The sequence below is a fragment of the Chrysemys picta genome, chromosome 4, assembly GCF_011386835.1.
Source record: "Chrysemys picta bellii isolate R12L10 chromosome 4, ASM1138683v2, whole genome shotgun sequence".
Taxonomy (NCBI): domain Eukaryota; kingdom Metazoa; phylum Chordata; order Testudines; family Emydidae; genus Chrysemys; species Chrysemys picta.
This window is the reverse complement of record NC_088794.1, coordinates 146,678,049-146,692,066: the sequence shown is the minus strand read 5'-3', so window position 1 is coordinate 146,692,066 and position 14,018 is coordinate 146,678,049. Positions and strand designations below refer to the sequence as shown.

The 14,018-nt window shown below is 40.9% G+C and overlaps 1 protein-coding gene across 2 annotated transcripts; it reads right to left on the bottom strand.

Annotated features, from left to right (window-relative positions):
- Window positions 1–2,837: 2,837 nt before the first annotated feature.
- On the bottom strand, window positions 2,838–13,394 carry CNIH1 (cornichon family member 1). 2 transcript variants are annotated; one of them, XM_008170918.4, is made up of 6 exons: window positions 13,187–13,394; window positions 9,550–9,618; window positions 9,235–9,282; window positions 6,049–6,161; window positions 4,624–4,767; window positions 2,838–3,722 (listed from the first exon to the last, which is right to left on the bottom strand). In XM_008170918.4, the coding sequence occupies exons 1-6, from the start codon at window positions 13,265–13,267 to the stop codon at window positions 3,695–3,697; spliced, it is 483 nt and encodes a 160-aa protein (XP_008169140.1). In that variant the 5' UTR covers window positions 13,268–13,394; the 3' UTR covers window positions 2,838–3,694. The 2 variants fall into 2 exon arrangements, with proteins under 2 accessions (XP_008169140.1, XP_008169141.1); XM_008170919.4 differs by lacking the exon at window positions 9,235–9,282 and having other exon boundaries at window positions 13,187–13,389.
- Between the last annotated feature and the right edge of the window lie 624 nt (window positions 13,395–14,018).

Genomic DNA, 14,018 nt, shown 5'->3' with positions numbered 1-14,018 from the left:
CACAAGTACTCCTGTTCTTCTATATGCCTTGAATGTAGCAGGCTATAGGTACTTGACACTGAGTTGTGCAAATATACATGTACAATTTAATTGAGACCTAAATTTTGGAAGGTGTAAATAACATTTTTTGAACTACACTACCCTTTTTGGGACATGGGAAGATTACAGGAGACAGCCTTTTGTCTGTTATTCATTTCAATATAAGTTTCAGTCTCATGTTCTAAATTTACCACCAGTTCTTTTTGTACCCAGTCATTAAATGCATGTGTAAAGGCGAATTCCTTCCCAACAAATTGTAACATAGTTAGTTAGGCTTTAGCATGCACCATGTATTCTTTTCTCCACTTGTGAAGTGGTTAGCACAAGCTTTTTTAGATCACGCTGGAGATAGTTAATAACTGTAGCTTGCTGCACCTGGGCCTTTATAGGTAGCATAAAATATAGAAATCAGAATTAAAGAAAAGTAGACCATTTATAGATCTCCCCACTTCACTGTCTAATGTTTAGAAGTAAAGGTGCATAGATGGTCTTATCCTGAAAAGATTAGTTGATTAGAGTTCCTCATTTCTCAATGACTTCTATACCAAACTTAGATTTGTACCAACACTACAAACTAAAGCTGAGATCTGAGTGTCAAGCTGGGTTCTTCTGTCTTGCCTATCATTAGCACCACAATTCTGCAAGCCAAATTATGGTCCTAACTGTACCTATGCAACCCCATTGACCACTAATGGAAGTAACTAGTGTTGATGAGGACATAATTTATCCTGCAGAAGCTTTAACTGGCAGGCAGGAGGGGTGACAAAAAAGACACTACTGGCAAATTGCGTAATTCTAATACAGCAGTCAGTGAAATAATGGAGACAAACCCCTCCCCCCATGTTTTTACAAAGTCACTTTTAAAGGTAAAACTGCACTTAAACTTAACAATTGCTTAAAATGGAATTCAACTTAATACTCTAGACCCCAATTCTGCACATTTTTCCGTGTGCATGATTTGATTCCAAGGAGAATACTCACATGCATAAAAGCAAGGCACAGGTAGGAGAAGCTGTAAAATTAGGGCCCTAAATACCTGTCAGTTATGAATACAGGAACAGTAATTTTGTTCAGAGGAAAAACTCAAATTCTGCTCCTTTTTTGTATGTGCAAAGGTTTGTCTGATCATACTTGCTTTCATGAGAAAAGTAGTTTATGGTTAATAACTTAATTTTTAACAAGAAAAAGAAATGCTATTTTCTGTTAGTTTTTACTAGCCAAATCCAATCCACAACTTCTCATGCCACAGAAGTCTGACCCTATTTCTTTTATGAAGACTTCTAAAGTTTCAGAGAACATTCTCCAAGTTAGATTAACCTAGACACTTCCATTTCATTTATTTGTCCATGCTGAGCAGCATATTGAATGATGGGTTCAAACCAAAATTTTGGCTGCAAGTTTGCTCTTGGATATGATTGCACGCCCTCCTAGTCAGGAATATTCTGATTCAAGATGATTTGAGCCCCCACCTCTAATTTAGATCTTTAAAGACTTACATGGTTTAGGCTGTAGCTACTTGAGAGAGAGCTGAGCACACTGCACCAGCCAAGAGCAGATAAATACAGTGCTCCAACTTTTGGATGATTGGGGGCTGGTGGCAGAACTCTTAGTGAAGGCATCTCAATACTAGATTTCATGGTCTGATAGTTTGTTAATCTACAGGGTACAGTGCAAAAAAGTGTCACAACAATTTAATTAGATACTTTAGGAAACAGTTTGAAAACAGAAGCTGTCAAGCCACAGCGGGAAGAACTTTTGAAAGCCATGACAGCATGAACGCCATAAAAGCAAAAATATTAACTTTCATCTATTGCTGTGGGATGCAACACTTTCCTTGCAGCTCAGCAGCTTGTCAAAGTCATTTGTTAAAGCAGGCAAAGGGTGGAGAGAGAAATAGGGAAATCAGCTTTAATCCTTTTTGAAGAGTGCTAACTATGATCCTGACAGTGTACATAATTTAAAGCTCCAATTTCAAACTGTGGTTCTGGGGAAAAGACTATACAAATTAATCATACTTCATCATTAGAATGGCTCAATGGAATTCTCAATTATGTACAGTTTGGGGTACATTATTCCTTATGAAAATATAAAAAAAAAATTTAACTCTACAGCTATTTCTATCCCATGGAGGAAAACACATATTTGCAACAAAAGCATGAAATATGATAAAGACACTTCAAACTAAGAAGCTATTGGATTTTAATTTCATGGAGTTTGTATCTATTCTGTCAGTTGTCTCCTTTGATTTGGCTAAGGCAAAAATCATTATCCACATAGAAAATTTTCTAAGAGTGCTCGGATTCCTTTATTCCAGAACTGAAGGCTAATCTGCATTGAATCCAAAAATCTGGTCCATATCAGAAGGGTCAAATATCAATCTATGTAAACACATTTTACTAAAGCCAGAGATGCTATCTGCACCACCACACACCTTCCTCAAGGCAAACATTTCACCATTCTTAAACTAGTTTAAGTGGGAAAGATTTCTAAACTTCTGAAGCTAAACTAACCAGTAGCTCATAGCAAGAGGAATTACAATGCAGTTCTATCAATGCACATCTATTTCCACTCCCCTCCCCCCACTAAAAACTATTAACATAGGGACCAACTGAAAGTACAGGAAACAAGATCAGAAACCTTGTTAGTGTCTAACAGTTCTGTGTAAGTATCTTTCCCAGATATAGCCCATCTCAATATGAATTTTAATAGTAATGCTACTGTCATTTATGAATTAAGTAGTTAAGTACAGCATATAAACTTACTTTTTTAAAAAACAAGGCACTGGAAAAAACTGAACATTTCTGAATTTGAGATTTTTATTTATTCCACTAAGGAACAGCAGGACAGTTTCTCAGTCTCACTGTGTCTTGGAAATGTCTTTAGTGTGACTTGTAAACCCATAGGAGCAGTATTTTTACCACTGGAGTTGATCAATCTTGCATTATTAGCCAATTGGTTAATAAGACTGTTGCACAAACATTTAAAAATAAAATCTTTTAAATTCATTCCTTCACAGACAACTCAATGTTTCCTATCACAATAACTTATGCTTGAAAATTAAAGCAAGGATATTTAGTGTTTGGTGGAAATATGGGAAGTTTCAGAACCATGCATACACAGGGAAAGATACCCAAATATAAAAAACAGAACTACTCTTTCTACACGTGTATCCGTGAGGATATCTAAAGAGAAAATACATGAAGCTTTCGGTCCTTCAGAAGCACTTTATAGCTACAGGTGATTTATAGTTAAATGGAGTTTCAAAAGTCCAAAGTGAGCCACTATAAGGTCCTGTAAACAAAAAATTCTAGGATACTAAGGACAGGCAGTAATTAATAACTACTTGAAGAGTTATGGCTGTTCCTTATGGAGCGCAAAGTCAAAACTGTTCAAAACCAGAGAATCATTTAATATCGATTTACACTTAATTCTTTTTAATTTCAACGTCCCAGTAAAATATACGAAAACAGTCTTTCCACAAGTATAAAGTGTGGAAACATTTTAAAAATAGGGGAGTCATTTTTTTTTTCCTAATGCAACTGTGATCATCAGATTCCATAATTTAATCTTGGTAACAAATTCTTGTTGGAAAGAATCCTTTTGTTTTGTGGCTTTTGCATGCACTTAACTGGAACCAAGTTTGCAGAGTGTCTTCTTAAGAGCTCACCAAAACATAAATCATGCTAGAAAAGAAAAGAAAAATTTAAAATGTACTAAATTTAGAGGCAATAGTTTGATTAGATAAGTTAACAGTGTTATGCATTTCATTATATTATGCACAGATTCATTCCCCACTGAAAAAGAGCAGACACACAGCTTGTGTCATTACAATAAAATACTGATAGTTCACCATGATTTTTTGAAAAGCCAGGTTAGGGCATTAAAAATGAACCCCTGAACAGAAGTGTCATGTATATAACACTCTGGACACTGGGATCAAGTGGCAGTAACAGGCAGTCTTGCATAGGCTCAAACATACTATATGTATATATATCGGAAGAAGTTTTTTTAATCATGTTTTTCCTAATCTTTTTGTATGATCACATGAAGAAACGGTGACCCATCAGTTGTAATCTGATTGTCAAAGTCAGTCTATGCAATGTATTGGTAATAGTACTACATCAGTACATTATCACCAGCTGTTGCTTCCCACATCCCCCCTTTTTAGAGAGTTTGACTTTGTGTTTACAGCTTCTGTATCTTCTCACCCATAACCTCTACCAGCAAACTTCAACGAAACCCAAATTTTACGACAAAAGCCACTTTTAAAATATTAAAATTTCACCCATATTAAAATCCCAATATTTTATAATAAAAATTAAAAAGTTGGGATTTTTTGGTTCTTTGGTTCAGCTGCATTGCTAAATTATGATCCAAACTTTTTTGGGGGGGGAGGGGGAGAGGCGGGTTGTTGTTTTTAAAAAAATAGAGAGAGAGACATTACATCCCAGGCTAAGTGTCTGAAATATTTTTACACATTAAGATAAAAATGTCGGGGCATTGTCCTTAAGAAAAGTTTCATATACATATAAATTTTCCCTCTGGGTTGAGCTCAAACAAAAAGTTTCAGACTAAGAAACTTACCCATATAGGTAGTAAAAAAATGATAGGAGGTAAAATGCTAGTTTGCACCATCCTTCCTTCTGACAATACGCTAAAATATCTGCATTCATGATGGTTGTAGGATCATAAAGACCTGGTCCACTCATCACAGGTCTGCTCATATACCTGGAAAAGACAAATTAGGTTAGCAGTTAAGTTTGGAAAAGAAAGCTATGGGAAAAGTAGGTTCCCCCACCCCCAAAAAACAAAATAGAAATTTGCATAAAGAACCATGCATCTTTAACTGCACTAAACATTTACTCCATCCACCAATTAAACCATGAGAGTAAAGTCTGAGACCCCAACCTAAGGCCTTGCCTGTATGGGGATGCATCACTTGATGATTGCCTGTTCTGTTCATTCCTTCTGAAGCACCTGGCATTGGGCATTGTTGGAAAACAGGATACTGGGCTAGATGGACCATTGGTCTGACCCAATATGGCTGTTCTTATGCGCTTATGGTGGTTTTTTGCACTGTAGCTGCACTGCACCAGCATAGTTTATCTCAACTTCAAATCATATTACATTATAGATGGTGCTATACCAAGGGTGGGCACGACAACCCTTTAAAATAGGATGTAGGATCTAAGGCACCATATTACAGGCTTAAAGAACTGGAAAAGGTGCAGAAGAGAGCAACATGGGAGAGAACCAAACATAATTTGTATGGTAAAATACTTAGGATGGTTTTGGTAACTTCAGCAGCATTTAAAACATACTGGAGTACTCCCATTCTTGCTTATCAAGTTGGAAGAAACATTCCTTTTCAAAAATAAAAGGAAAATAGTCTTTTTTACTTTTTTATAACTGTTGCGTAAGATTTTCACCATCTTATCACAATGGGCCTTTATGCTTTATTGCTGAAGAAATGGGACAGTTAAACATCACAAAAGGACAGTAAGTTATAATTAAGGCTACGGTTTTGTCACGGAGGTCGCGGAAGTCATGGAATCCGACGGAGGTTGCAGAAGACACGGAATCCATGACTTCCAAAGACCTCTGTGACTTCAGCCCTGGTGGCTGGGAGCTGCAGGGTCCCGCCGCCTCCCGCAGCGGCAGGGAGCTGTTAGGTACCCCCGCTGCCTGCCCCCATGCTCCCGGCCACCACTGCAGGGCGGAGGGACCACCCCGCAGCTCCCCACTGCTGGGGAAGGGGTATGGAGACCCTGGAGATCTGAGCCCCCACACGTTGTGGGGGCCCCAGAGCTCCCAGCCACCCCGCAGCTGCCACTCCCTTCCCATTTTATCATGGATATTTTTAGTAAGTCAGGGACAGGTCACGGGCTTCTGTGAATTTTTCTTTATTGCCCGTGATCTGTCCATGACTTTTACTAAAAATATCCATGACAAAATCTTAGCCTTAGTTATAATTAACATGAGTAGAGAAATCAAACTTATCAATATTACCTCCAAATATGGTAAGCCAACAAAGGCATATTGAGACCCAGTGTAAGCCACTCTGCTGCACAGAGAAACATAACACAGAAGAATGCATGGATGAGGTACTCTGGAAGTACAAGCTGAAAAAGAAAAATATGCATCAGAACATGTAATTAAACAACATACAGCTTGGTTTGAATTTCTATTTATAAGGTAAATTATTGGTAAAAATTCCCAACTACTATATAGAGAAAAACACTCAAATGGGCAAGTAAACTGCAGAAAGTGAAAACAGCAACTGGCAGAATACACCCTGAAATTTACAGAAAAGTTTATGTATATTAATGAATACCCAAGAAAATTTACAAGCTGGAATGCTCAGATTATGGAAGCTTTTATTACTTATTAATTAGCTACATGCACTGTGAACAGCTTCCACATTTTTTACAACATACCTGTGACATAAGAGTAGAGCATCGAGATATTTCTGCATATGCCCCACATAGACACATCCATGGGAAAAGTAATCCCTAACAGTTTTTATGCAAGAGTTTGTTTTGTATTTTACTATTTTTCAAGCTTTGAACTTGATACACTATATATGTACAGTATTTATTAAAACAGACTATTACCAAAACCTTATTTCTGGTGCAAAGTTTTATTAGACAAAAGGAGCATCAACATTGTTAAGCACACCAATATGCACACATACAAGCAATATGCTTTCTGCAATGTAGGAGGGAACAACAGTAAAATGCACATACAATTTGTGGCATATTAGCCAGTTCCATTTTCCTTTGTACAAGACCTTTCAAATACTTAACACCTGCCTTCTTTTTACCATTGTGCTTTCCAGCAGAAGCGTACAGAGGTAATGCTGATTACTCTCAGATTACTGAGAGCATAAAATACCAGGTAACCCTGCTAGTGCTATTAAGAGATAAGCAGTATAGAAACATATGTAGATTAAATGTAGGTGAAATACCATAAAATCAAGAAAACCCCATGCTCATCACAAAAGTAAAATCCTTCAAAGGCATATATACCAGAAAGAATCTTATCACCTACTCTTTTGAATTATACAATTCTCCCCAAAAGTTCATCCATACATTTGAAATCCTCACAGGATAAATATCTACAAGCTGTTTCATGTAAAATTATTCAATTGCTACTACATATTTCAATCAAGGGTTTATCATAAACTAAAGATTTACCGGTAAGTTAAATTACTAAGGAGTCTACTCTCCAAGTGAAGCACACACAAGACAACTCTTATTCTTTGACTTTGACCAATTTGTGTATCTAGGATGACTGCCTCAGAATGTATTTTGCAGTTTTCTTTCAGTTAATACTGTCTAAAAGCAAATATTTGTTTTAAACACCTAAAAAGGTCTAACTAGAAATCTATAAACTAGAAGCAAACCGAGTTTTGTTCCTTATGCACATTCTAATACACTGTTTCTTTAAATGACTATTGTCAAACAAAACCAACTTACATCAACACAAACTCAAGTCATCAACTTTCTTTACATTTGTAAAATAATTACTCTTCTTGTCCAGATCATTCTTGTATACTCACCATATGTAACTTTTAGATGTTATTCCAATTATTTAAACTAAAAAAAGTCTGACCACCAAGCAAGACCTGTTTGCTAGACCTGAAATCTACAAAAATTAAAACTAACCATATGTCTCAAAGCATTCATTTCCCTTACATCTAGGTTTTTGTGTTCTGCCCCCACAGCAGAGTATCAGACTGCCTTTTAAGTATTTAAAACTATGTTATCTTTCTTCATTTCCAGCCTACACGAGAACTAGTTTGATTAGTTTACAGGACACCATGCATTTTCCCCTAAAGGCTAGGAAGGAAGAAATATTATTTCTAAATACTCAAGAGAAGCTTGGATACTGTTGTGATGGGGGCCGCATACAGAGAGGGAGATGCTAAGTGTTATGTGAACCAAAACTGGTACTCTAGCGAAGTATTTATCTTTCATGACTAAAAATGTTCTCCCCTAGAATTTAAACTTCAAGACAATGGATCATGTCCCTTCATGTATTTGTAAAGCATCATGTGCATTTACCATACTCTTCAACGAGTAACGATCGCAAATTCACCTTTTCACGAGTAATCTAACTCCACTAGCATAGTAAATACCACGATCAAGATTTTCAATGTACACAAAGCTATCATATAACACCTCATTCATGTATATTGATATTAGGTTAATAAAATATTTGTTTTGAACATGCACATTATAACAGCCTTTTATTAAATTTGTGATAAGATCATAATGCATAAATGTAATGAGTATTTGCCTTCCCCCATACTGTTGCAGAAATGACTGTAAAACAGACTGAGTTGGGGAAACTGTTAGATGCGCAGCTGTTCAGGCACCACTTTCCAAGATGCAGTCTCTCCACTCACCCACCCTCATGCTGCAAAGCTCTCTGGCTGTCTAAGACACATTCTTTTTCAGCTTTGAATTCAGTCTCCATTGGTGTGATTCTACTTAATTCTGCAGAACACCATGCTTTACAGTGCAGCCTTCCAGAGGCACACTTCACTGCTGTGCTGCCCTGTGTTTTTATCTCCATCTGGCCACTCCAAGTCAAAATGAAAGGGATGGTGAATGGGCAAAGACATATTGCGTTACTGAAAATACCTACTTTCTAACATCCATAATATTATTTGTCTGTCAAAGATGCAAGCAAGCTAAAAGTGCTTGAGGCACAGCATTAACAAATAGGAATATAATTAAGAGTTGTGTCCAAGAATACACAGTATTCTGAAAGAATACTGGGGATATCCTTGGGAAGCCAACCTCCACCTCGGAAATTGTAAGGCCAGATCAGAATTAATCCGCCCCCCCCCTTTTTTTTTTTTAAACAAACTAGTCTCCTAGATTCTGAACATCAGAAAGTTCAGTGAACCTGGCTTGAGAGATGATACCATTTATTGTATTTCTTCAGTTGCTGTGACTGTTCAATAGATTTTAGGCATATAACAGTTTTCCCCCACTTCAGTGGGTAAGCAAGCAAACTTATTTTGCACAAAATATGAAAGTTCATGAAGTTATTATAAACCTGAACAAACAAAACAGGCAGATGAGCAAGCACACTGAACAAAACATCTTAATAGTAATACAAATGTTCCTAACAAAATGAAAGTAAAAGTGGGATTAAAACATTAAACTAAAAAGCAGTACACACCTTTAATGCAATTTTGACTCTTTTAATCTTTTTGACCTTTTCAACTGTCTTTGTGCCGAAAATGTAAAAAGCAGATTGAAAGAATGTTAGTAGGACAGCTGACAAGATCATCAGCAGATTAATAATAGTCAGAATATTCAAGATTGAAAGTAAAGAAGAATCAGATAAAGAATTCTGTCTAGAAGTTCTATCAAATATACTAGACATTACCAGCAGAACAGAATTTTTAATGGCCTTTTTGATTAAATCAAGATAATAACAACAAAAATTATTTATAAATTTATGCAAAGAGGAATTCTTTATCATGTAACTTACAGGATTGAGTGTATTACATTGGTCTATGGGATTCTTGTAATCAGTCTTCAGCTCATCAAATGCTATAATCTAGAATAAAATTGGAACAGTTAGGACTCTTCAGTTAAAAAGCAATAAAAAAATCTCACCACAAAATATCATTTATTGGTACAGAGCCATAAGTGCTACGAACACAATCTTAGTAAGGTCGTTTTACTCATGTAAAAGAAATAATTCCATAAACTAAATCACCTAGAGCAACAAAGTATTTGAAACAGGTCTGCTTTGGTTTAAAAAACATTCAAGCACATTTAAATTAGCTTCAGATTATTCTAGACATTTTATATACTCACAATGCTCTGGCATTACATCTTTGCATTTCATTCCCTCATTCCCTTTTCCCCCCCACCATGCAGAGGAGTTATATAGTGTCATTGCAAATAGAATTCAGTCCCACAGAATATATCCATGGTGCATAAAAAAAACCCAGGAGGTTGCACACGTGACACACTTTCTCTGTGCTGAGTGCTTGTCACTTATGCCAGCCAGTTAATTAAAAGGAAGTGATCGGAGTCTTTGAAGAGGCTGAATGGATGTTATCTTCACGGTCAGAGTGTGAGATGGCAGGCAAGGGAGATATAGTCAGGAAAAAGTCAAGAACATCTTTTAATGACAGAACTTTTACCATACACTGATGCTTAGGAAAAGGTGAACCTGCCAGGGTGAAATAGAGTCAAACCCATTTTTTGTAAAATGGATACCATGGCACCAAACAAGACCAAACAGGTAATTTATACACAAAAAAGCAAAAACCATAGAAAAATAAGTATGAGAACCAAAACATCAAGTAATCAGTACTATCAGTATCCTTTATATTCAGTGTAAACTAGAACATGTCTACATAGCATCCTTTAAGTTACAATAAAAAGCTTATTAAATAACTACAAAGCAAAAATTGAAACTGAACAAATCTGAATATATGCACACACACTATTCATGCTGGGGAGAAGCACTTAACACACATTTTAATTTATTTCCTCCCTCAGATCCAATGGTACTTCCTGGTTTGCTTAAAGCTGCCCGAGGATGTATCTTTGTGGCATCACTTGGATTATATGAGACTTCTGGTAACAGGGATGTCCCACAATGATGCATCCTGGGACAGATTCAGCAATGGATTAATGGAGAAGAAAATTATAAAATATTGGTTAAAATACTCAGGGAAAAAAATCATCAGTTTATCTGGTACACATCTAAATAGGTATCTTAGCAACTGCAGGGACCAAAACTTTTTTCTTTAATTAATACATAAATAAATAAATAACCCTTAAAATTCTGCTGATATTAATGGCTTAGTCCTCCAAGCTCATCAAGGAAAATATCATCTTTTAATTTATCTTCAAAAAATCCACTCATTTACTTATGAAGTTCATTCCTAAAGATGATCTATCAGTGCTTCTCTCCAAGAGCAGGCATCTCATAGCCACCTGAAACTAGGTTTCCTAAGGTTCCACCATTAGTCTTTTCCCCTCTCTGGCAGTAGAAAATCCAAGACCTCAAATAATAAGTAATATTTACTCAGGATTTACATTTTAAAAGGTAGCAAACCACAGAGGAAAAGAAGCTCACTTTTTCCATTCATTACAAAACGTATTTGACTTGAGACTGAAACATTTTAAACACGTATTCCTTCACATAAAACACCAATATTTAAAAATATAAGACACCCACATTTTCAACAAAAATGTTTAATAAAACAAACCCAGTTTGCATTAGCCTTTGAAAATTCTACTCCTCCACAGGTGAATACTGTCCGTTTTGCATCATTAAGGTAATGATAAGCAAGCAGGTCATGTATCTGGACTGGTGAGTTTTCAGGACAATTTTGCAAAGTTGGTTTACACCAACAGGAAGTTACTAAGCATATCTGATCAATTATTTTACACGTGCCATTTCAAATATACACAAAATAGGGCACTATTCCTCAAACCAATAATCCCTAAGCACATCCAGCCATGGCCAAAGGTCACATGCAACTGGGTCAATTCTGCATGGTGCAGAGCTGGGCTGGGGTGGGGACCACGGTTAGCAATGGCAGAGCGGTCAAATCTTTGCCCCCACCCTGTGTGCACACAGGTGGGATGGAGCTGGCTCTCTGAGAGTAGCAATGGGGCAGGAGGAAGGTGGTTAGCTCTCTGCCCCCACCCCTGTGAATACACGGAGATGTAGATAGCTGGGGAGGGGAGGGGAGTTGGATTTCCCCCCCCCCCCAATGTAGAGATGGCTCTGGGAGGTCAGAAATAGGGACAGATCAATCTCTGTCCCCACCCCTAGCAGTGAAGAGGGTGGAGATGGTGCGGGGGAGCCTCAATGAAAGGAGGGTTACATCTTTACCCCCACCCCTGAGTGCAGGGGGGGGGGGAGATGAAATGGCTCAGGGATGGGTGGGCAGCAATGTGGGGGTGGGTTGATCTCTGCCCCCATTCCTGTGAGTGCGGGGGGGGGGGGGGGAGATGGCTCAGGGGAATAAGAATGTGGGGGCCATTACATCTCTGCCCCCACCCTATGAATGTGAGAGGGGAGATGGCTGGGGAGGGGGAGACAACAACAGTGGGGCGGTTAGATCTCTGACCCCCCACCCCTATGAGCGTGGGGGATGGCTCGGGGGGGCAGAAATAGGGGTCAGTTACATCTCTGCCCCCCCACCCCTGTGAGCACGGAGGATGGCTCGGGGGGGGCAATAGGGGGCAGTTAGATCTCTGCCCCCCCCACCCCTGTGAGCGCGGAGGATGGCTCGGGGGGGGGGCAGCAATAGGGGGCAGTTAGATCTCTGCCCCCCCCACCCCTGTGAGCGCGGGAGATGGCTCGAGGGGGGGCAGTAATAGGGGGCAGTTAGATCTCTGACCCCCCACCCCTGTGAGTTTGGAGGGATGGCTCGGGGGGTGCAGCAATAGGGGGCGGTTAGATGTCCCCCCCCCCCGTGAGCGCGGGGCATGGCTCTAGGGGGCAGCAATAAGGGGCGGTTAGATCTGCCCCCCCCGCCGCCCATGTGAGCGTGGATGGCTCGGGGGCGGGGGCAGTAATAGGGGGCGGTTAGATCTGCCCCTGTGAGCGCGGGGGATGGCTGGGGGGGGGGGGGTAGCAATAGGGGGCGGTTAGATGTGGCCCCCCCCGTGAGCGCGGGGCATGGCTCTAGGGGGCAGTAATAGGGGGCGGTTAGATCTGCCCCTGTGAGCGCGGGGGGAGGGCTGGGGGGGGGGTAGCAATAGGGGGCGGTTAGATGTGGCCCCCCCCGTGAGCGCGGGGCATGGCTCTAGGGGGCAGTAATAGGGGGCGGTTAGATCTGCCCCTGTGAGCGCGGGGGGAGGGCTGGGGGGGGGGGGTAGCAATAGGGGGCGGTTAGATGTGGCCCCCCCCGTGAGCGCGGGGCATGGCTCTAGGGGGCAGTAATAGGGGGCGGTTAGATCTGCCCCTGTGAGCGCGGGGGAGGGGCACTCTGCAGCTCTCTCTCACACACACACACACACGGAAGCGGCCCGGCCACAACGGGAGGCAACAAACGGTGCCCGGGCTCGCCGCCGCCGCCCCGCGGGCAGGGGATGAGCCGAGCCCCGCCCCGCTCCCGCTCCCGCTCCGGGCGCCCCGGCCCGGCACTCACATGCCAGATGGCGAAGAAGATGAGGGCGGCGGTGAGCAGCAGCGCCAGCATGTAGCAGAAGGCGGCGAAGGTGAAGGCCATGGCGGCGAGAGCGGGCCGCGCGGCCAGCGGGGCAGCAGGAGCGCGGGGGATGCCGGGCCGGATCGCGGCCGAGGCCGGGCCCGGGATGTAGCAGCGCAGGCGCACTGAGGAACCGCCGGCACCGCCCCGGCCCCTTAGTCCCGCCGTCTGAGCAAAGAGCGCGCCACAGCGACCCCTGGCGGAGCCCGCCTGCGCTGCGCCTGCGCGGGGCACCGTCTCCCCCCTTTACCCAGGGACATCAGCACCCAGCCCTATGGGGGAGCATGGAGTCCCCTTACTGGGACACCAACACCTGTCTGGCCACTCTAGATCTAAACCTGGCTTGTCAGTTGTTCCTTTGTTGTTGAAAAGCTAGCTGTGTGCCTTTCCCATTTACCACATAGTTCAGTAACAAATATCTAGCAATACTTCATAACCTCACATAGGATAGCAGAGACAATTCAACAGGATATTAGTGTTCAACAGATCAAGACTTTTTAAATGGTACCTCACAAGGCATGCATTGTACAAAGCATATCATAATCATATTACAGTAGTGAATATGGGGGTTCCCGGGTGCTATTTTGAGGTACAGAGTGTCTGAACCTCCCATCTGCCCTCTATAGTAGGTGATAAATAAAATATTAAAATAATAATGGAGATATCCCATCTCCTAGAACTGGAAGGGACCTTGAAAGGTCATCAAGTCCAGCCCCCTGCCTTCACTAGCAGGACCAAGTACTGATTTTGCCCCAGATTCCCAAGTGGCCCC

Bases quoted from the DNA above. Each gene is read 5' to 3' on its own strand.
- CNIH1 (XM_008170918.4), bottom strand. From the start codon at position 13,267: ATGGCCTTCACCTTCGCCGCCTTCTGCTACATGCTGGCGCTGCTGCTC. The intron at 9,283-9,549 runs GTAAGTTACATG...TTCGGCACAAAG, and splicing joins AATGTAATACACTCAATCCT to ACAGTTGAAAAGGTCAAAAA. The intron at 3,723-4,623 runs GTAAGTTTCTTA...TTTCTTTTCTAG, and splicing joins TTTTTTTACTACCTATATGG to CATGATTTATGTTTTGGTGA.